The following is a 23151-nucleotide window of genomic DNA, read 5'->3' on the forward strand; positions in this document are numbered from 1 at the left end:
CTTTGTGGATGGATGGGTGGATCACAGGTTTTGGGTGGACAGCCAAACCTTATCCCTTACTTTGAGGCAGTCAGCTGATGGTGTCGGTCAGCATGGCACTTGTATGTGGTTTTAGCGTCTTCTAACAGGTGCCCGAGTTCTTCAGGTACTTGGTGGATGCATCTGGCTAGGTCAGCAACAGTGGCCATTGGTAAATTGAGGGGGATTAGAGGGTGGAACCCAGAATTCACAAAGAAAGGGGTCTTCTGGGTCGTGTTGTGTGTGGAGTTGTAGGCGAATTCTGTGAATGAATTCTGGGAGTGAATGCCAGCCCATTGTCCTGGTGGCAATGTAGGAATCAGTGTAGGTTCTACTCCAGGAACTGATTGACTCTCTCTGTCTGACTGTGGTAAGCCAACACGGTACAAGATTTGATGCCCAGGAGGTGCAGAAATTCCCACCAAAAGCATGAAACAAACTGGGACCCCCAGTAGGCTACTATGCTTGTGAGCAACCCATGAAGGCAAAATATGTCATTTTTTTGAACACATGGGCTATTTCATGGGCAATGGGGGAGGCTGCAACATGGTATAAAATGCACCATTTTTGTCAGGACATCAACCACCACTAGAATTTTGGTGTACCATTGGGAGGGTGGTAACTCCACAATGGACTCCATCGACACAATGCCCCAAGGCTGAGGTGGAGTGGGCAAGGGCTGAAGGAGACTGAGCAGTTTCAAACAGGGGAGATTTGGTATAGGCACAAAGATCACAGGACCAGACATAGTTTGCTCCATCAGGTATACAGATGCACCCTTTCCAATACAAAATTCCTGAGACAGTGAAGATTGAGGCTTGTTGGATCTGACCGCAAAGGGATCTTTGGGCAGCAGGGAAAGTATGGAGTGTATCCGGTCACAGACAGTGGTACCAGAGATGAAATTTGATGGTTTGAGAATTATGGATAGTCAAGTTCACCCTATTCCCTCTTTCGAGATAACACATCTGCTTTCCTATTGCTGGTCCTAGGGCAATAGGTCACCAAGAAGTCAAATAGCATGAAGAAGAGGGACCAGCAGACCTGTCACAAATTTAGGTGCTGAACTGTCTTTAAGAATTCCAAGTTTTGTGATTGGTGAGGACGTGGATTGGGAATCTGGTACTCTCCAGGACATACTGCCACTCCTCAAAGGCTGCTTTAATGGCCAGTAGCTTTTTATTTCATAATTTTGCTCTGCTGGAATTATTTTGCATGAGTAATATGCACAAAAAGGATGAAGCTGATCATTGGAGGCTCTCATTTGAGAGAGGACTGCTCCCAGTACAAAGTTTGAGTCATTTGCTTCTACCATAAATGGCTGGCCAGGGTCAGGGTGAACCAAAATGGGGGCTGTGGTGAGTTTCTGCTTTAGGCATGCAAGGCACACACATGCCTCTGGGAACCAAGAAAAATGGGCTCCCTTCTGCAGGAAGGCTGTGATTGGGGAACCATCCCTGAGAAACCCTTGATGAACCATCGATAGTAATTGGCAAAGCCCAAAATGCAGTGCTTCCCCTAGGTGTCACCCAGACATTGCTGTGGACCACAAAAAGTGACAGACATCCAGCCCTTCAGATGAGAGGATATAGTCGAGAAATTCTGTGTCCTGGTCCAGCTGGTATTTGTCTGGCTTGCCATATAAGAGGCATTGGCAGAGCCTTTCATGCTGGTTGTGCTGTGCTTGGTCATTTAAAAAACAAAGTGTCCATACGGGGTGCAGAAGGTGTTTTTTCACTCATCTTCTCGCAGGGTGTCCACATTTCCCTTGTACATCTGCAAGGCTGCAGTACTTGCCAAGTATTTGTCAGCAGCAGCAGCAGATGGGATGCTTAGGGGTACAGCCAACTCCCATGAGCCCATTTCCTTGAAGCACAGATTCCCCACATGATGACATGAGCTGCAGAGGATATCAATTCTCTCTGTGGCCTCTGGAAGGGAGAATCATTGGCAGTACTGGGAGCAAAAGAATATTGTCCCTTTTTGCCAACGGATACAGGGGTCAGAGGAAGTGAGCCAGGGCATTCCCAGGATGACTGGAGAGTGGGGGTGCCTGAGTTAATCCAAACTGCAGAGTTTCCTGGTACTCCTGGAGTGTAATGACCTCTTAGGGGGGTGGTCTGGTGGGTGACCAGCCCTGAGGCTAGGAAGAACCCATCAATAGTTTCAACCAGATCCAGGGAATTTTTATGCATGTCCGTAATCCCTTGGGCCTTAATCACATCCTGGTCCATAAAGTTGCCGGAAGCTCCCAAGTTAGCCAGATCCTCCCGGTAGACCACTAGCCTTGTCTAGAGTAGGTGCTGTAACGGCAATCAGAGACACATCAGGGATGAATTCGCAGTTGCTGCCATCCCGACAAAGGCACGTGGAGGTTAAAAGGAATCAGCCCAACCTGACTTTGGCATTTCCTGACCCCGAAGCTTGTCAGACTGTTGCAGGGCATCTCAAGGCAAAGCATCCACTGCCCCCCCAACCCAGACACAGGCCTGAAAGTTCAGCAATGGTTCTTCTCAGCCTCACCCAGGCATGTGTGGTCCTCCATGGGTTCCAGGTCCTGGAGCAGGGTGCACAGTTGAGAGGTTGGAAGCAGGGGCACTGGCAGGGCTTGGCCACGTTCATGGTGCCACTCGTCAGTTCTGATACTCAGGTCAATCAGTTCATCCAGATGGGACATTGGCTCCCTTCTGCAGGAAGGCTGTGATTGGGGAACCATCCCTGAGAAACCCTTGATGAACCATCTAATGTTCAGGGTTTCTTGTCAATTATAGGACTCATGAATGGTAGAGACTGGGAACATAAATATAATAATCACATTTGGTATATAGGTTAATGCCTCATGCTTCTATTCCCAGTACTTGTGATGATAAGGCAGGCATACCATTTTACCCTTTTATGCCTCAGTTTACTTAGGTGTAAAATGGATTTGGGAACAATATCTGATATCTAAGAGGAGGGTAAGAGGTAACTTGATCACAGTCTAAAGGTATTTACATGGGGGAGGGATTTCTAACAGTAGATATCTCTTTAATCTAGCAGGAAAAGACCTAACGAGATCCAGGGGTTGGAAGCAGAAGCTGGATAGATTCAGACTAGAAATAAGGAACACGTCTTTAACAGTGAGGGTAACTAATCATTGGAACAACTTACCTAGGGGCATGGTGGATTCTCCATCACTTGAAGTCTTTAACTGAAGGTTGGTGGCTTTCTTAACTTCTGTTTGAGCTATAACAGATCTTTATGGATGTGGTGCAGAAATTGCTGGGTGGGGTTCTATGTTCTGTGTTTTGCAGCAGGTCAGACTACGTGATCATAATGATCCCTTCTGACCTTAATCTACAACTATATATAACAATTTTATGGGGTCTGAACAACATCTAAAGTACTTGAGCATCCTCAGATATCTTCATCTGTATAAGCACAATTATTTCTGGCTGAAGTTTAGATTTACATTTTCAATAAAAAGTCAATAAAATAAGAGAGGTGTCAGTCAGCTACATCCCTTTCTATTCAAATTGTAATCAGCAATCTGCTTTACCTCTTTTTTCCAAGTATCAGAGGGGTAGCCGTGTTAGTCTGGATCTGTAAAAGCAACAAAGAATCCTGTGGCACCTTATAGACTAACAGACGTTCTGCAGCATGAGCTTTCGTGGGTGAATACCCACTTCTTCAGATGCAAGTCACTTTTTTTTTTTCCAAGTCACTTTTTTGTTTGGTTGGGTTTTTTTTTGTTGAAGCGAGGCAATAAAGCAGGCAATATGCTAGATAGATTGCTTTTTAAGGTTTTATACATGCCATTGGGAGCTCACCAGCAGAAAGTTCTTTAGAGAGTATACAGATGTGTAACAAACATTATTAGTGGTAAAATTATTTTGAAACAAGAAATTAACAATTATACTCTATGCTGTCTGGAAGTACCTTGGGGGGGAGAATGGGGGGACGGTTTGGGAGTTTAGCAAACTTACTCAACAATAGTAAATTATCTCTGCTGTCCCACTATTAAGACAGAATAACCAGTAGGCCCAGCTAGCTGTTACGCTGAATTTAATGCTGTAATTTTTTTTTCTGTCAAAGAGCATTATTGGCAGCATTTACCAGTCTTTTTTGTAGCAATTCAGTGGCAAAAAACTACACTCTGCCTTAAGGTTGCTGGGTGGTATGTTGTCTTCTTGCAGAACACGGAGTTGAGCAAAACGCAAATTTCTGAAGATCAGAAAACACAGTTACAGTTGTTCATGCAACCTTAACTCTGCCCTCTTTCAGCAAAGCCCCAATACGTGCCATTAACACACACATACCTTTACTTTGCTTATAATGAAAGCTAGAATCTCCTTTTACATTACACTCACTCTCACCGAAAGGAATCTGTTGTCCTATTAAAGGACAAAAAGAAGAGGGGGGTGTAAAAAGGTTGCCTATGCCACCTTCCTTCTACTCTTTTTGAGCAATGCTTCAGTATGCACACAGTGACAAGGGCCAGTCAGAGCCTGTGGTGTGAGATTCAGGAGGTTCCATATCCTGGTGTACACTCACACACTTAGCCAACTCCTCAGAAAGAATAACACATGTGTGCAAGTTAGGAACCATTTCACAGCCTTTTGCAATTCCCTTACACTTACTGGACACCATTCAACATATGAACGGCCACACTGGATCAGACCAAAGGTCCATCTAGCCCAATATCCTGTCTTCTGACAGTAGCCAATGCCAGGTGCCCCAGAGGGAATGAACAGAACAGGTAATCATCAAGTGATCCATCCCGTCGCCTATTCCCAGCTTCTGGCAAACAGAGGCTAAGGACACCATTCCTGCCCATCCTGGGTAATAGCCTTTGATGGACCTATCCTCCATGAACTTATCTAGTTCTTTTTTTAACCTTGTTATAGTCTTGGCCTTCACAACATGCTCTGGTAAGGAGTTCCACAGGTTGACTGTGTGTCGTGTGAAAAAAATACTTCCTTTAGTTTATTTTAAACCTGCTGCCTATTAATTTCGTTTTGTGACCCCCTAGTTCTTGTGTTATGAGGAGTAAATAACACTTCCTTATTTACTTTCTCCACACCAGTTATCATTTTATAGACATCTATCATATCCCCCCTTAGTCATCTCTTTTCCAAGCTAAAACTCCCCCCAGTCTTCTTAATCTCGCCTCATATGGAAGCTGTTCCATGCTCCTAATCATTTTGGTTGCCCTTTTCTGAACCTTTTCCAATTCCAGTATATCTTTTTGAGATGGGGAGACCAGCTCCAGTATTCAGGGTGTGGGCATACCATGAATTTATAGAGAGGCAATATTATATTTCTGTCTTATTATCTATCGCTTTCCTAATGATTGCCCAACATTTTGTTTGCTTTTTTGACTGCTGAAGCACATTGAGTGGATGCTTTCAGAGAACTATCCACAATGACTCCAAGATCTCTTTCTTGAGTTGTAAGAGCTAATTTTGACCCCATCATTTTATATGTAGAGTTGGGATTATGTTTTCCAATGTGCATTACTTTGCATTTATCAATATTGAATTTCATCTGCCATCTTGTTGCCCAGTCACCAGTTTTGTGAGATCCTTTTGTATTTCTTCTCAGTCTGCTTAGGACTTAACTATCTTGAGTATTTTTTTATCATCTGCAAATTTTGCCACCTCACTGTTTACCTCTTTTTCCAGATCATTTATTAATATGTTGAATAGGATTGGTCCCGACACCACTATTTACCTCTCTCCATTCTGAAAACTGACCGTTTGTTCTTTTAACCAGTTACCAATCCATGAGAGAACCTTCCCTCTTATCACGACTGCTTATTTTGCTTAAGAGCCTTTGGTGAGGGACCTTGTCAAAGGCTTTCTGAAAATCTAAGTACACTATCTCCAATGGATCTCCTTGTCCACATGCTTGTTGACCGCTGTGACATTGCACCCTATATGATTTTATGAAAATATGCTAATAAGTGTGAATATAATGTAACTGGAATATGCTTCATGCAAAAGGTCTCTTGTAAAGGTATCATTACAAAGCTTATAATCTACTGAGTGTGTTCATCCTATTTGTATGAATGTATCATTCTTGTATCTGAAACTAGAAATATGAACTATAACTTTGAGGGCCTATTGTAATTATGCAAAGTGTGGGCCATTAATGGTGGTTTGGAATCTTGATGACGCCCATAAAACAGGATAATTGACTGTAGATGGCTTTATTTTACTTGTAAGTCTTCCTGTATACATGTGTGCTGGCAAGTGGATAATGAAGTCTCACAGTGCCATGTTATCATGTCACCTGAACTGGAATCTATCTTTAACCTGGTGCTTTTCCATTTAGAAGTAGGATGTGGGAACCCAGAGAGGGACAAAGGATTCCCACCTTATGTAAAAGATATATAAGTGGGTAGAACAGAACAAAGGGGCCTGCAATCGTGAGAAATCCCCTAGCTACCACCTGAGCTGGAACAAGGGCTGTACCAGGGGAAAGGATTGTGCCCAGACTAGGAAGGCGTCCAGTCTGTGATTGAAGCTTATTGAAACAGCTGAGGGTGAGGTTTTATCTGTATTCAATTTCCTTACTGTATTAGGTTTAGACTTGTGTGTTTTATTTTATTTTGCTTGGTAATTCACCTTGTTCTGTCTGTTACTACTGGGTACCACTTAAATCCCCAACAAATTATGTTCATCTATGGGTCTGACAATTTTGTTCTTTACTGAAGTTTCCACCAGTTTGCCCAGTAGTGAAGTCAGGCTTACGGGCCTGTATTTGCCAGGATCAGCTCTGGAGCCCTTTTTAAAAATTAGCATCACGTTAGCTATCCTCCAGTCATTTAGTACAGACACTGATTTAAATGATAGGTTACAAACTGTAGTTAGTAGTTCTGCAATTTCACATTTGAGTTCCTTCAGAACTCTTGGGTGAATGCCATCTGGTCCTAGGGTCGTCAACTTTCTACTCACACAAAACTGAATACTCTTGCCTTGCCCCCCTCTGGCGCTCACTCTCCCCATCCTCCCTCCCTCATTTTCACCGGACTGACTCAGAGGATTGGGGTGCATGAGGGGGTGAGGGCTCCAGCTGGGGGTGTGGGCTCTGGGGTGGAGCTGGGGCTGAGGGGTTCGGAGTACAGTGAAGTGACAACTGTTGCAATGCAATAGCGTTCCTGGCTGTGTTTCAGAATGGTTGGAGGGTATCAGGGACCCAGATGAGCTACTGACCTGCTCCCTAACTTCACGGCTAGGCAACCAACGTACTGTCTTGAAACTGGCAGTGACCCCTGCCCATCAGAGGCTGCTGGTTTAGGATCCTGGCCCCCACCTCAGATCAGCGGCTGCTCAGTGCACAGCATGCCTGCATCTGTGCTTGCCCTTATTCTAGACCCAGCTCCCCTCCAGCTTGATTCTGACTTTGATCTCTGGAGCGGCCTCTAGCTTACAACTCCAGTTTGCGCTCTGGCATTTGGCTTCTGTCCCTCCAGTACTGACCCTTAGCTTGTTTCCTGGACGCTGCCCATCCTAGACCCAGCTCTAACTCATAGGTTGAATTCTCACTTTCACCACTAGGCTTGATTGCCAACAGCCCAGTTGGCTTCAGTTTGAGTAGCCCAATGCATAGCACAGGAGCCCACCTCATTGCCATAGACTCCACTCAGGCCAAGTTTTTCCCTGGCGGAGCTGCTTGGGGCCATACAGAACTTGCAGATATAGGTGTCCACCCTGCAGCCCAAGCAGCTCCACTGGTAACCCTGGCTCTTGCCTCCTGGGAGCCGAAGGTCCCACTCCCAGACAAGTTTAGTGGTGACTGTGCTCAATTCCTAGATTTCCTAAACCAATGCTGGCTCCTCTTCTGATTGTGCCCCCTCCCCCCACAATTGTTCCCCACATACCAGGCCCAAGTAGGGCTCATCATCAGTCTGCTGACTGTGTGGAGGCCTTGGCCAGGCCCTCTACCCTCTTGGAGCAGTCCAACCCTCTCCTGGGCTGGTTGGGGCAATTGATTCAGGCTATGTCAGTTATCTTGGTTACCCCACTGCACCCAAACTGCTGAAGCTGTGCTACAAACACTACAGCAAGGGCACTGATCAGCTGCCCAATATGCTGCCGAATTCTGTCACCAACCATCTTCATAGTACTTAGTGGTGGTCAGTGGAGACCTGCCTGATCATATGGGACTGGCTCCTCCTCTCTGTTCCCACCTGTTCACTGTATAAAGACACAGCTAAATAGAAGCTTTCCTACTAATAATGTGAATAAAGATTGTAGTTGCCACAGGGACATTATTCCATTGGCAGTCAGAGGGGTGACATCTGCAAGACAAACCTCTATTAAGTCATGATGTGAGGAGTTTGGGTGAAAGCAAGGAACACAGTATTGGCCTTTTGTTTTCTTCACCATCAGTAACTAGCTTGCCTTCGTTTATTAGGCTTCTAAGGATGTTTTCTAAAGCATTTAGAGAAGATGTGAGACACTTTAGACTAGATGGACTTTGCCTTTGCCTTATGAACCCACTAACGCATCACAACATGGAACAGTTTACATATGAAAAATACCACAGGAGGCCATGTCTACACAATAATAAACCCCAATCAGCGTGGCCTTGCAATACCTATGCAGAAGTGCTGAGTTATCTATTTAATACATATAAACCAAGATGCACACAGCACGTAATAGGGAATTGAAAACAAAAAGCAGAGTAGAAGACTATCTCCTGATTCTAATTTCAAACATCCTCTTAATTGGGGTCAAGATATGAGATGCAGTGGATTGTTACTGGTCTCCTTAGCAGACATTACATAGCAAAGGAACACCACACCCAATTTGTATAATTACTGTGCAACATTTTATGCCAGTGTCACCTGAGATCACAACACAATGCCCTGGCTAGAACCCGTCAGCAGTACCCAAAGAAAACACTAGCATATGCAAATTGTAAAACTGAAAGAGGAAAAAAAATACAGCATATCTATCCCAAAGCAATAACATTTGTATGATAAGAATTGCCACTCAAGGTCATAAAATCCATCAGAGGCTAGCCATAAGGTGTCCCTCCATGCCAAGAACAATAAAACTATTTCATGCAGCTCTGAAAGATTTGTCATTTGGAAGAGGGGTGGGAAGAACATCACAGGAGGAGCAAATTCTGGGCCTGATCTGCATTCCTTGCACCTCTTCAACTCACACTGACTTCAACTGGAGTTTTGGGATAAGCAAGGAGTCGGGCCCTTTGTTTCCTTCACCAGAAGAAACTAGCAGGCCTTGGATTATTAGAGTTTTAAGGATGATTCCAGAAGCATTTAGAGAACATTTAGCCATTGGAACATTATCCTGAGAAGTCAGAGTATACACATTTTTCCCCATAGTCATGGGAAGGAAAAATAAGACAGTATTAGGCATATTTGCTTATTCTGAATTTAAGGTATTGTCCTTTGCATTAACACATGATCCAGTAACACGCTGAGCACACCCTTAACTCCTTTTAAAGTCATGGGAGCTGAGGGTGCTCACCACCTCTCAGGTGATGCACTGCAGCCTGCAGGATCTCTCCCAAAGGCCATTTGTCCAGAAAATATTTCTTCATTCCATTGTCCACAGAATATCCACTAGCTTTTCACTCTTCTGTCTTCTTGGTCTCTACTGTAATCAAAATGTCTCAAAAGTCAAGATAATTCTTTTCATAATTTATTTCTTGAAGTGTTTTACATTATCACCTAATTCTCTTTTATCTCCACAAGTCACGCACTTTGATTCAAATCAATTTACACACGAAGCCTATTGAAGTGTTTGTTTTGGCCATTTTTCCAAAGATTTAAAAAAAATTGAATTTATTTATCATATAGTCTCTTATTAAGAGAGAGCACCAGGTTTCCATTTGCTTGGTCTGTCATACTGATTTCAGGTGACCTAGACATATTCTTTCCAATCTGTGTCAATCTACTGCTGGAGAACGAGTCTGTGTGATTGGTTCAAGCTTTGCTCCAATTTTTTGTTCACATCTCATGTTATTGAGCATTGTGTAACTAGAAAGTCAGTAGAAATGTAGTACAGTAAATGCAATACAGATAACACTTAAAAAACTCAATTGTGAACCCTTCAGTTATCATTAACTCCCACGAGTTGCCCCATTTACTCAATCAAGCAGTCCCATCGGAGTCGATGTTTACCAACCAGGAGCAAAGGCTCACAAGGGTAACCAGGGTAAGTCAGACTTTTTAATTTAAAGTAGGATTTAGTTGGGCATCTCTAAACATATGGGGCCAGCTCCTTCGTTGGTGTAGTTAAGAACATAAGAACATAAGAAAGGCCGTACCGGGTCAGACCAAAGGTCCATCTAGCCCAGTATCTGTCTACCGACAGTGGCCAATGCCAGGTGCCCCTGAGGGAGTGAACCTAACAACACAGGCAATGATCTCTCTCCTGCCATCCATCTCCATCCTCTGACGAACAGAGGCTAGGGACACCCATCTACCCATCCTGGCTAATAGCCATTTATGGACTTAGCCCATGAATTTTTATCAGTCCCCTTTTAAACATTGTTATAAGTCCTAGCCTTCACAACCTCCTCAGGGTTCTTTTCCAAGTTGACTTTATTTGTTTTAAACCTGCTGCCTATTAATTTCATTTGGTGACCCCTAGTTCTTGTATTATGATAATAAGTAAATAACTTTTTATCCACTTTCTCAACATCATCACTGATTTTATATATCTCTCTATCATCCCCCCTAGTCTCTCCTCTTTCCAAACTGAAGAGTCTCCTCCTCTTTTCTTTTTCTCATATCCTCCCTCTCCTCCCTCCCTAATTTTTTATTTTGCTCTTTTCTTTCCTTTTCTAGTGCTAGAATATCTTTTTGAGGTGAGAGACCACATCTGTACACACAGTATCGATGATGGGGCGTGATGGATTATAATAAGCAATAATATATATATCTCTCTATTCTCTCTCCCTTTTTTTTTTGATTCCTAACATCCTGTTTTTTTTTTTTGCCTCTGCACACTGTGCGATCTCTATCTTCATCATCTATCCGATAACTCAAGATTTTTTTTCTTTTTCTGTTGTAATTAATTAGCCCATGTTGTTGTATGTATAGTTAGTTATTTATATTTTTCCAATGTGCATTACTTTACATTTATCCACATTAAATTTCATTTGCCATTTTGTTGCCCAATCACTTAGTTTTGTGAGATCTTTTGAAGTTCTTCACAATCTGCTTTGGTCTTAACTATCTTGAGTAGTTTAGTGTCATCTGCAAACTTTGCCACCTCACTGTTTACCCTTTCTCCAGATCATTTATGAATAAATTGAATAGGATTGGTCCTAGGACTGACCCTTTGGGACACACACTAGTTACCTTCTCATTCTTCTGATTATTTACCATTAATTCCCCTTTGTGTCCTGTCCTTTAACCAGTTCTCAATCCATGAAAGGACCTTTCCTTTTATCCATGACAGCTTTAATTTAAGAGAGCCTTTGGTGGGACCTTGTCAAAGGGCTGAAATCTAATCTAAGTACACTATGTCCACCCCCTCCTTGTCCACATGTTGATGTTTTCCTTCAAAGAACTCTAATAGATTAGTAAGACACGATTTCCCTTTACAGAAACCATGTTGACTATTGCTCAGAGTTTATGTTTTTCTATGTGTGACAATTTTTTTCTTTTACTATTGTTCAAACTATTAGACTTACCGGTCTGTATTGCCAGGATCCTAGAGCCCTTTTTTTTTTTATTGCGTTACATTAGCTATTTCCAGTCATTGGTAGTTCGGCGATTTTAAGGACAGGTTACAAACCTTGGTTAATTTTTCATAACTTCACATTTGAGTTCTTTTCAGAACTCTTGGGGTGGTGGGTGCATCTGACTTGTTAATGTTGAATTTATCAATTAATTCCAAAATCTCCTCTAGTGACACTTCAATCTGTGACAGTTCCTCAGATTTGTCACCTACAAAAGCCAGCTCAGGTTTGGGAATCTCCTAACATCCTCAGCCGAAAAAGACTGAAGCAAAGAATCCATTTCTTTCTCGCAGACTTTATCATCTTTAAGCGCTCCCTTTTTTTTTTCATTTCATCGGGGCCCCACCCCTTGTTTTTAGCAGGCTTCTCTTGCTTCTGACTTAAACATTTTTTTTTGTTATTTGGTTTGGTTTTTTTCAAACTCTTTCTTTTCCTCTTTTCTTATTACACTCTTGCACTTAAGTTGGCAGTGTTTGTGCTCCTTTCTATGTGCCTCACTGGGATTTGACTTCCACTTTTTAAAGAAGTCTTTTTCTCTCTCTGCTTCTTTTACATGGTTGTTAAGCCATGGTGGCTCTTTAGTTCTTTTACTGTTTTTCTTAATTTGGGGTATACATTGAAGTTGGGCCTCTATATGGTGTCTTTAAAAGGGCCCACGCAACTTGCAGGGATTTCACTTTAGTCACTGTACCTTTTAACTTTTGTCTAACTAACCCCCATTTTTGTATAGTTCCCCTTTTGAAATTAAAGGCCACAGTGTTGGGCAGTTGAGATGTTCTTCCCACCACAGGGATGTTGAATGCTATTGTATTATGGTCACTATTTCCAAGCGGTCCTGCTATAGTTACCTCTTGGACCAGTTCCTGCGCTCCACTCAGGATTAAATCTAGAGTCGCCTCTCCCCTTGTGGGTTCCCGTACCAGCTGCTCCATGAAGCAGTCATTTAAAGTATCGAGAAATTTTATCTCTGCATTTCGTCCTGAAGTGAAATGTTCCCAGTCAATATGGGGATAATTGAAATCCCCCACTATTATTGGGTTCTTAATTTTGATAGCCTCTCTAATTTCCCTTAGCATTCCATCATCACTATTACTGTCCTGGTCAGGTGGTCGATAATAGATCCCTACTGTTATATTTTTACTAGAGCATAAAATTTCTATCCATAGAGACTCTATGGAACCTGTGGATTCGCTTATGGATTCGCTTAAGATTTTTACTTCATTTGAATCTACACTTTCTTTAACATATAGTGCCACTCCTCCCCCTGCACAGCCTGTTCTGTCCTTCCGATATATTTTGTACCCCGGAATGATTGTGTCCCATTGATTGCTCTCAGTCCACCAGGTTTCTGTGATGCCTATTATATCTATATCCTCCTTTATCACAAGGCACTCTAGTTCACCCATCTTATTATTTAGACTTCTGGCATTTGTGTACAAGCACTTTAAAAACTTGTCCCTGTTTATTAGCCTGACTTTTTCTGATGTGCCAGATTCTTTTTTATGTGACTGTTTATCATCTGATCTGGCCCTTACATTATACTTCTCATTCCTCTGCTCCTGACTATAACCCGGAGATTCTCTATCATCAGACTCTCCCCTAAGAGAAGTCTGTGTCCGATCCACACGCTCCTCTGCAGCAGTCGGCTTTCCCCCGACATCAATAGAGTTGTGTTGGTTTTCACCAGCTGAGAATTTGGCCCATCACTGTTTTTACCTAAAGCACATCACATGATCTGTACACGGTGTCTTGTACACATTTGGCATGCTATAAATAACCACAATAACCAAAGAATACTTAGGATGCAAAGTTAAGCACTTAAACGTTCGGAAAGGCCAGAATCAAGGTTGCCCATGCATCCTTAATTGGGCCCCCTTGTATGCGTACACACGCACACACAATGATACAGTCTAATTACATGATCACCTAGTATTTTTTTCCCACAGGAGACCTGCCTCATTCTGTATTCAAGATGAACAGCGATTAAGGAATGTAAGTGTTCAATATTTCTTTTTATCATTATTCAGTGCATAGCAGTAAATAAGACTGGAGTTCACTATCCAAACCTTGCACTGAATATGGAATTATTTATTCCCTCATTGTCATTTCTAAGGCACCCATTATTGTTATAACCAAAGTGACTCAAATATTAATCTCCACATACTATCCTCTTTATTTTACAGATGGAAAAACTGAGACAAGCAAGACTTTGGTGCATCAGTGGCAGAATCAGGATTAGAATTCATGACCTCGACTCCCAACTCTGCTCATTCCTCCAGATCACACTTCTGGAGGTACTGAGCATCCACAGCTCCCATTGACCCCAGTTGTAGGTCTGAGTGATCTGCAGTTCTGCAAATCAGACCTCAGGTGCCTCAATCTGGGTGCCCATAAAATAATGAACAAATTAGTGTTCACTTGACAACATTTTGACTTAAGTGACTTGCTCAGCATCACACAGGAGCTCTGTGACAGACAGGGATAGAACTGAATTCTCCTGTGTGGTGTTCGACTGCCTTAGCCATGAGATCATCCTTTTTCCTTCATTTACTTCACAGCTTCCTACTTCTGAAACAAACGAGGCAGGAGACCGACAAACAGCATCGTTCACTGCACAGCCCTGCTTCACCCCAAAAGCAGGTCCATCTTGAATGAGGTAGAAGTCCTCTGCAGCAAAACAGGGTTTAATCATGCAATTAAAACACTATATCATGATGCACAAGGGGGCTGAATTAAGATTGCACTGGCAACTTGGGTGCTTGATTTTGCAACTTAAAAATAAAAACACACACAAAAACATTAAGAGCATGTTAAGTAATTTCCTATGATTTGTTTTTACTAAAGGAAAAAAGGTGAACAATTCTTGTGTGTCAGTTGTTACAAACCCATTCCCTTCTCCTTCCCCCCATCAATCATCATCAGGGTTTGAACCCTGAAGTTTCAGTACAGACTTTCACTCCAGGGCTGATTACATTAGCTAACAGCAGAAGGAGGCTATTTTAGGAGTGTGGAGTAGGCTACTGCACCATGTACTGGGTCTGAAAGGAGCCAGGCCCTACTGTCTCTCTCCTCTGCCCAGGCGCTCCTGCCTCGTGTGATGCTACCCGAGGGTAGGGAGAAGGGCCACTGCAGCCACTTGAGGAGTCCAATGTAAGTTGTAATGGGATTTCAACCCAGCTCTCTTTCACCATCACAGAGAGACTGTCTGCAGCCAGGGTTTGCTGTGCAGTTTGCACTGCTATTGTTTTGGCAGCAGCACTGCTGTCTCTCTTTACAATGTTAGTATTCAAGATACCAGTCTGACACGCTAGCAACATTTTGCTGACAACAGACAGGCAATTTTCAACAGTTTATAACTCAATTAAAGCTGAATGGAATTTTACGTAACAAAGAAAAGGCACTTATCTGGCCTCAAGACCTTTCTCCATTGAATTTCAGAGCCCTACTGCAAATACTAGAGATGATAGAGCTTCTAAATAAATAAATAAATAAATAAATAAATAAATAAAATAAAATAAAATAAAAAGCAAGATTCTTATGGGAAAGAAGTAGGAAAAAACCTGTGTGTGTGTCTACTCAGCGCTCTCTTATCACACTTCTATCTTCTATTCTGGCTTGCAGCTTGACTCTTGATTTGTGTAATATACTAAGGGAAGCATTTCCATCTCTGAATATAAGAGCTGTACAAGTAAATTTAATACTAAATAAGAAGAGAGAGAGTGAGATGAGAGATTTTTGATTTTTTTTTTTACTTAGTTTCCAAATCATGCAAACACACACAACACACACACAATATACATGTATGAATATAGATAGTCCCATTGATTTCACTTCAGCAGCATCACAGTTTTCAGAACAAAAGAAAAGAAAGGTTAGGAGGACTTAATCCTTCAAATCAAACAAAATCAAACAAACATATTTATTTTTCATTTTCATTTATATATGGTCTTTAATGACCCAGAATTGCATGTTCTAATGGTTTAAATGTAAGCAGAAATTCATTTATGTTTTGTTACAGAAAAAGTCATTCTAATATTATGCAACATTAATGCAAGATTTCTCATCCTTGACTTTAAAATACCATACCAGAAAAATCATAATATATTATGTAATGACGTTTAAATTTTGTCACAAAACTGAGTTTTAAAAATTGGTTAGAAACCCTTAAGATACTGTGTGGGAAATTGGTTAGAAACCCTTAAGATACTGTGTGGGAAATTGTTATAAAGGTTAACATGCACCGGAAGACTTTATAGGCCGTTGTGTATGAAAAAAAAAATGAAATCTCTGGTACTTACAGCCAATCATCATCATAGCAACTGCAAAGATCTTCTCTCCGTCTGTAGTGGGGGCAATGTTCCCAAATCCAACACTGGTGAGGCTCGTCATTGTGAAGTACAACGAGGAGATATAAACAGAATCCTTGCTTGGCCCCCCTTCCCATTTCCCCGAACCTGTCGTGTTAAACCGATAAGGCGTTCCTATGGACTCCCCCAGCTGGTAGAGCCAACTTTCCGTTCGGATTGTGTTTGTATCCTCATTGATAACTTCATAATCTCCTATGCTGTACCAAATGCAAGCCAACCAGTGAGCTGCAAGACCAAACACACACACCAGCAGAACCAAGACTGCTGCTCCATACTCAATGTAATGATCCAACTTCCGAGCCACACGACCCAGCCGAAGAAGTCGGACGACTTTCAGTGAACTGAACAGGCTACTGATTCCCTAAAAGAATAAAGCAGAGCAGGTGATTAGAATTCATCATTACATTACTTAATGTTTTCTGTCAACAGTGTTCATAATCTAGGCATGCAAACTTGCCACTGACACATGCCTATAAAGCGACATTACAGTGAAGCGTATGAAGCTCAGTGGCCTGTGTTTTCAGGGGATCATGCAAACCTTCTCTTCTGTTTTGATTCACTTTCACATGCCTTGGGTTTCTCTTTGAATGTCTCATTTCAGACTGTTTGAAATACGCATAATGCAAGTGAGAGTTGATCAAATATATAGCCATGTCTTAGCTTTGCTACAAGTTCATAGGTTTCATCTATCCATGTGAAGAGGCATCTTATGTGAATAGGGAAGTCTCATTTGCGAGCCCAATTTTCTGATGATATTGGTTGTGAATATTTAGATACTACTTTGAGGCTGGATGAAAGTATGGGCCAATAAATGAATAGAACAGTCATTACCTGCAAACAAAGACCAGTCTAAGCTTTTTATTATTGTGCTTATATATCAGATAGATTTGAGACACATCATATGTAGTGGAATGAGCTCAGTGTTTGGAAACAAGAGCTCCTTATTTCTAAAAGTCAGCATGTGTAAATGCTCTCTGTTGGTATTTTGACGGCACTTTTGATGACAAAATTCTTCCAGCCCTGCGAGTGGCATTAGCTTTGTCGGCAGGAAAGCACTCCTGCCGACAAAGCTGCGTTCAAAACTTGTGTCTTTCGCAGGGGAGCTTTTTTAAGTATCCATGAAAGACAAAAGTTTTGTCGACAACATCACAGTGTAGACAAGCCCTCAGTTCCCCCTTCTGGAAGATGGGGATAATACTTCCCCTATCTACCTCAGATGTGCCACAAAGATTAACTACAAAGGCTAAAAATGTTTAGGGTTTTTGGATTCCTCAATATTTGGATGCTCATCACAATACTTTAAAGGAACCAGATTTTCTGAAAGTGCCGAGAACCCACCCTCTGAAAGTCAGGGCCCTTTAAAATATCTGAACTTGGGCACCCAAAAATGAAGCCCCCCCCAAATCACTAGGCACTTTTGAAAACTTCAGTAAATATTCCTCATGACACATCTTTGCAGTAAATATGATAAAGCTCCCATTGGGCTTCAAAATCTCACATCTAAAGCACTACATAATGCTAAGTATCATCATTATCCAGATTTACACCATAAGTTTACAGAAAGCAAATTAAAAGAAAACAAAAACCAAACACATTTTGGGTGAGCGCATATATCTGATTTACTAGACACAGGAATTGCCTCTTACTAAAAAGATTTAAGTAAGATCTCCAATCAAGTTTTAAGCTGTTTTAATAAATGTTTCTGGAAATGCATATTTCTGGTCACCAGATTTTACTGAAAGTTGTTCAGTCATGCTTACATATAATTTGACTCAATGTTCTAGTTTAGGCTTGTTTAATGTTGCAGAACAATTTAATTTAGCTAATAACGTATGATTTACATATTCACATAAGTCCTTTGAGGACTGAAGCAATGTATCCTCTTTATTTCATGAATTTGTCATGATTATATTTACCCATTTTGAAAAAATGGACACTTAGTCACTGCTAGATGCTTTAAACAATAGAAGTCGACTTCAAGTGCTTCTGCTAATTGTGCTCACAAACATGTCCAAAGGGGACAGTGATATTTCTATAAAACAGAATAATTTGTAGAGTTTTAAAAAAAGGGCCTAAAGTGATGTGTTCCCTTCATGTCTACTAGTTCTAACCAAGATTCAAATCACATATTAGCTTTCAAAACTGCACACACACACAACTTGTTCCCTAGATGGACAGGTAAGCCCACCTTTCCCATTTTTGCCATTCTTAGCTCTACTTCACTGACAGAAAGAGTATGATAGGTTGCTTGAAATTCAAAGGTTTAAGCACAAAGTATGTAAGGCCTAATTCCAAAATAGAGGACGCGGTAGGTAGCCCTGCAGAAATATCTGTAACCCCAATAGAGCAGCAAAACACAATATACACATACATGAAAATCAGGCAAGGGCAAATCTAACCAATCATTTGCAAACCCAGTTCCCTACTTTGAAGTCTTAAATTCCCATTTGAGTATTCACATGCAGGTTTTCCCTCCTTTAGGTATCTGTCCTCTAATGTCAAGACATAGCCCTGTGTTTCCCCCAACACACCTATGCCTGTTTATGTAATAATATGACATGCAAAGACCATCAATGTAACATTAATATGCCATGTTATTATTCAGGGCCTGATTTACAGCTGGGCCTCAGTTTTCACAGGCACAGCTTTTCATACACAAATATATTGGGCCTTCAATTCTGTGCCCACAATAAAATGCAGACAACTGGTAAGGTTTAGATCAGAGGTGGGCAAACTACAGCTCGCTGGCCACATCTGGCCTGTGGGACCGTTCTGCCCGGCCCTTGAGCTCCTGGCCAGGGAGGCTAGCTCCCAGCCCCTCTCCCACAGCCTCAGCTCGCAGTGCCACCAGCGCTCTGGGCGGCAGGGCTGCGAGCTCCTGCCGGGCAGCATGGCTGTGAGGGCTGTGAGTATAGCGTATTAAATTGCTCCCCGTAGGAATGTGCTACATATGGTGTACTACATACAGCTGCCAGTCCTGGTGCTCTAAGTGGCATGGTAAGGGGATAGGGAGTGGAGAGGGTTGGATAAGGGGTGTCCCAGGAGGCAGTCAGGGGACAGGGGTAGTTGGATAGGCGTGGGAGTCCCGAGGGGTCTGTCAGGGGGTGGGGGTGCGGATAGGGGTTGGGGCATTCAGAGAACAGGGAGCAGGGAGGGTTGGGGTCCTGGGGGGCACTTAGGGGCAGGGGGTCCCAGGAGGGGGCAGTCAGGGGACAAGGAGCAGGGGAGGTTGGATGGGTCGGAGGTTCTGAGAGGGGCAGTCAGGGAGCAGGAAATGGGAGGGGGCAGATGGGGGCAGGGGCCAGGCTGTTTCGGGAGGCACCGCCTTCCCTACCCGGCCCTCCATACAGTTTCGGAACCCGCCGTGGCCCTCGGATCAAAAAGTTTGCCCACCCCTGATTTAGATATTAGCTATTTAAGTTGCAAGTACAAACAAATAGAAGCTTAAAACAGACTTATTGCATATGCAATCTGATTCAGGCTAACACTGTTTGTGCAAAATTCAGCCTACAAGTTACAGATCATCACTGAAAAACAGTTCCAAAATGCTAACTTTAGAGCTGTGCTGCGGATGGAAATTCTGTTTCACAAAGGACTGAGATTCTGAAAGTTGGTTTCATTCCAACTTGGAACAAACACCAAAAAATTTCAATATTGTCTGTGAAGGAAAATGCCGCCCCTCCCCCCAAAACAAATTTGGGATCAGTAAAAAAGTGATCCAAATTCAACTTTATAATATTAAATAAAAAAAGAAATGAAGTAATTTCAAAACAAAAATCAAAACATTTCATTCTAAAAGTGTTTGGTCCTTCCCCTCATCATTTCTCTGAAAATGAAACTTCTGTTAAAATACCACAAATTTTCCAAGCAGTACAAATTGAATTGCATTCTCCCATGGAAAATGGTTCCTTCTAGGGCTGTCAATTAATCGCAGTTAACTCACGCAATTAACTAAAAAAAAATTAATCGTGATTAATTGCACTGCTAAACAATAAAACACCAATTGAAATGTATTAAATATTTTGAATGTTTTTCTACATTTTCAAATGTATTGATTTCTATTACAACACAGAATACAAAGTGTACAGTGCTCATTTTATATTATTTTTATTAAAAATATTTGCACTGTAAAAATGATAAAAGAAACAGTATATTTCAATTCACCTTATACAAGTACTGCCATGCAATCTCTTTATCATGCAAGTGTAATTTACAAATGTAGATTTTTTTGGTTACATAACTGCACTCAAAAACAAAACAATGTAAAACTTTAGAGCCTACAAGTCCACTCAGTCCTATTTCTTGTTCAGCCAATAGCTAAGACAAACAAGTTTGTTTACATTTACAGGAGATAATGCTGCCAGCTTCTTATTTACAATGTCACCTGAAAGTGAGGTGTTCACATGGCACTTTTGTAGCCGGTGTTGCAAGGTATTTACGTGCCAGATATGCTAAACATTCGTATGCCCCTTCATGCTTCAGCCACCATTCCAGAGGACATGCTTCCATGCTGATGACACTCGTTAAAAAAATAATGTGTTAATTAAATTTGTGACAGAACTCCTTGGGGAAGAATTGTATGTCTCCTGCTCTGTTACCTGCATTCTGGCACATATTTCATGTTATAGCAGTCTTGGATGATGACCCAGCACATGTTCATTTTAAGAACACTTTCACAGCAGATTTGACAATCCGCAAAGAAGGTACCAAAGTGAGATTTCTAAAGATAGCTACAGCACTTGACCCAAGCTTTAAGAATCTGAAGTGCTGTCCAAAATCTGAGAGGGATGAGGTGTGGAGCATGCTTTCAGAAGTCTTAAAAGAGCAACACTCAGATGCAGAAACTATAGAACCTGAACCACCAAACAAGAAAAACCAACCTTCTGCTGGTGGCATCTGACTCAAATGATGAAAATGAACATGCAGCGGTCTGCTCATCTTTGGATCGTTATTGAGCAGAACCCATTATCAGCATGGACACATTCCTCTGGAATGGTGGTTGAAACATGAAGGGACATATGAATCTTTAGCAGATCTGGCACGTAAATATCTTATGATGCTGGCTACAACAGTGCTATGAGAACGCCTGTGCTCACTTTCAGGTGACATTGTAAACAAGAAGCAGCAGCATTATCTCCTGTAAATGTAAACAAACTTGTTTGTCTGAGCGATTGGCTAAAGTAGGACTGAGTGGACATGTAGGCTCTAAAGTTTTACATGGTTTTATTTTTGAATGCAGTAATTTTTTGTACGTAATTCTACATTTGTAAGTTCAATTTTCATGATAAAGAGATTGCACTACAGTACTTTTATGAGGTGAATTGAAAAAAATATTTCTTTTATTTTTTTACAGTGCAAATATTTGGAATAAAAAATAAATATTAAATGAGCACTGTACACTTTGTATTCTGTGTTGTAATTGAAATCAATATATTTGAAAATGTAGAAAACATCACAAAATATTTAAATAAATCATTGTTATTAACAGCGTGATTGTGTGATTAGTCGAGATTATTTTTTTAATCATGAGATTAATCACCATTAATTTTTTTAATCACTTGACAGCCCTAGTTCCTTCACAGTTTTTCTGACCAGCTCTAATTATTGTTTTTGTACTAACACTAGTTTGCTTACATTGAACAAACATGTATATTTAGTTACATGTTTAACATCCTATATAGTAACTGCAAAAGTAGAGTAGTTAAATGTTACTATAAGAACCTTATTTTTTGCTTTTCCCGGACATATATTTTATATCAAATCTGTTGTATTAGCATATTTTGCATTTAATTTAAAAAAAAAAGATATAGAAGAAATTAAAAGAAACCACCCATGAAGATTAACTCTTCATTGCTCCCAATTAGGCTTTGGAGTTGACTGTCATTATGGATTTTCAGGTGTGCGAGTGATTTGAAATTAGTAAAAAATTTATGTTGATGCACTAAAAGAAATAGAACCCAGTTTGCTCTATCTTAGCTGTGCTGCCTCTGTTGGAAGCAGTAAAGATTTATTTTTGTCACTGAAGTCAGCAGGTAAGATTTGAATGCACACAAATAATACATCTCTTGGCTATGAAAGTGCCATTTTTAGATTGCCACTTTCCAGAGTAGAAAAACACTTTACAGTTATTGTCTATTTTAATGCTGCTCTTATCGACACCGAAACAACCTATTTCATCATACAGCAGACAGCAACAGGTTAGCTTCAAGAGGTCACACAAGAGAAATGCCTGAACTCAATATACTCCCACTTGATGCTTCTAATTCTCTCAGGATTACTACTCATATACCCACCTGAGGGACAGGTTAAGAAACACACATTGAGCAGCATCTGCTAAAAAGGAAATGGACCCGTTTCAGTTCATTAGAGCTGGAAATGGTGCTGCACATCACCACCAAGCATCACCAATTTCTGTACTGCAAAGGAGCCCTTGAGGGAACACCCGTACGGAAGATATAAGTGTAGTACAAGATTCTAAATACCAGCAGTCCCCTGTGAAACAGTGACTGGACATATTTCTATGAAGCATTGCTCCACACTGTTCAGCAGTTACGTAAAAACTGCACCACATTCATCAGATCTGTTTCTTGGGTGCTTTCAGAGACTAGGAACAGACCTGAGTAACCAAGATGGAGGAAGTAAAAGTAAGGATTTTTTCCTGTGTTTCAGTCTTGTTTGCCACACAGAGCCAACACAATGAAGGAAGAGCAAGCCAGATTCTATTCCTTCTAGTGCATCATCAGTAGAACTGTTTACCCAGTTCTAGTGAGATTCAGCCATGCAAACAGGTGCACAGTTGTTCTTCACAGCAGAATATGGCCAGCAGAACTTTTATTTTTGTTATTGGTGATTCATGAGAAAGAAAGTCCAGCTTTAGTCTCCTCTGACATAAGAGTGAGTGTATAGCATTGGCATTCAGAGGAAACAAGTCTTTGCATTGTCTCTCAAAGTCTCCTGATAAGACCTGCTGCATGTACAAATAACATGGGAGCCCTGTGATGTCACTTTTGCAAAGTCATTTTTCAGCTTAGAACTGCACTTGAAGAAAACTGCACTTTTT

At 41.3% G+C, this 23151-nt stretch overlaps 1 protein-coding gene and 1 long non-coding RNA gene across 12 annotated transcripts in view; one reads left to right on the forward strand and one right to left on the reverse strand.

Annotated features, from left to right (window-relative positions):
- Positions 1-23151, reverse strand: part of KCNH1 (potassium voltage-gated channel subfamily H member 1) — a 347125-nt gene that overhangs the window by 238248 nt on the left and 85726 nt on the right. For all 11 annotated transcript variants that reach the window (XM_039531620.1, XM_039531621.1, XM_039531617.1 and 8 more), the window contains one exon: positions 16023-16452. In XM_039531620.1, coding sequence (XP_039387554.1) covers positions 16023-16452 — 430 coding nt within the window. The remainder of the gene's footprint in view (positions 1-16022; positions 16453-23151) is intronic.
- LOC120401527 lies at positions 9926-14496 on the forward strand. Its single transcript, XR_005596507.1, has 4 exons — positions 9926-10190; positions 13671-13716; positions 13908-14018; positions 14283-14496. It is a non-coding gene; the product is annotated as an uncharacterized LOC120401527 (long non-coding RNA).

This window comes from Mauremys reevesii, linkage group 3 (genome assembly GCF_016161935.1).
Source record: "Mauremys reevesii isolate NIE-2019 linkage group 3, ASM1616193v1, whole genome shotgun sequence".
Classification (NCBI taxonomy): Eukaryota; Metazoa; Chordata; order Testudines; family Geoemydidae; genus Mauremys; species Mauremys reevesii.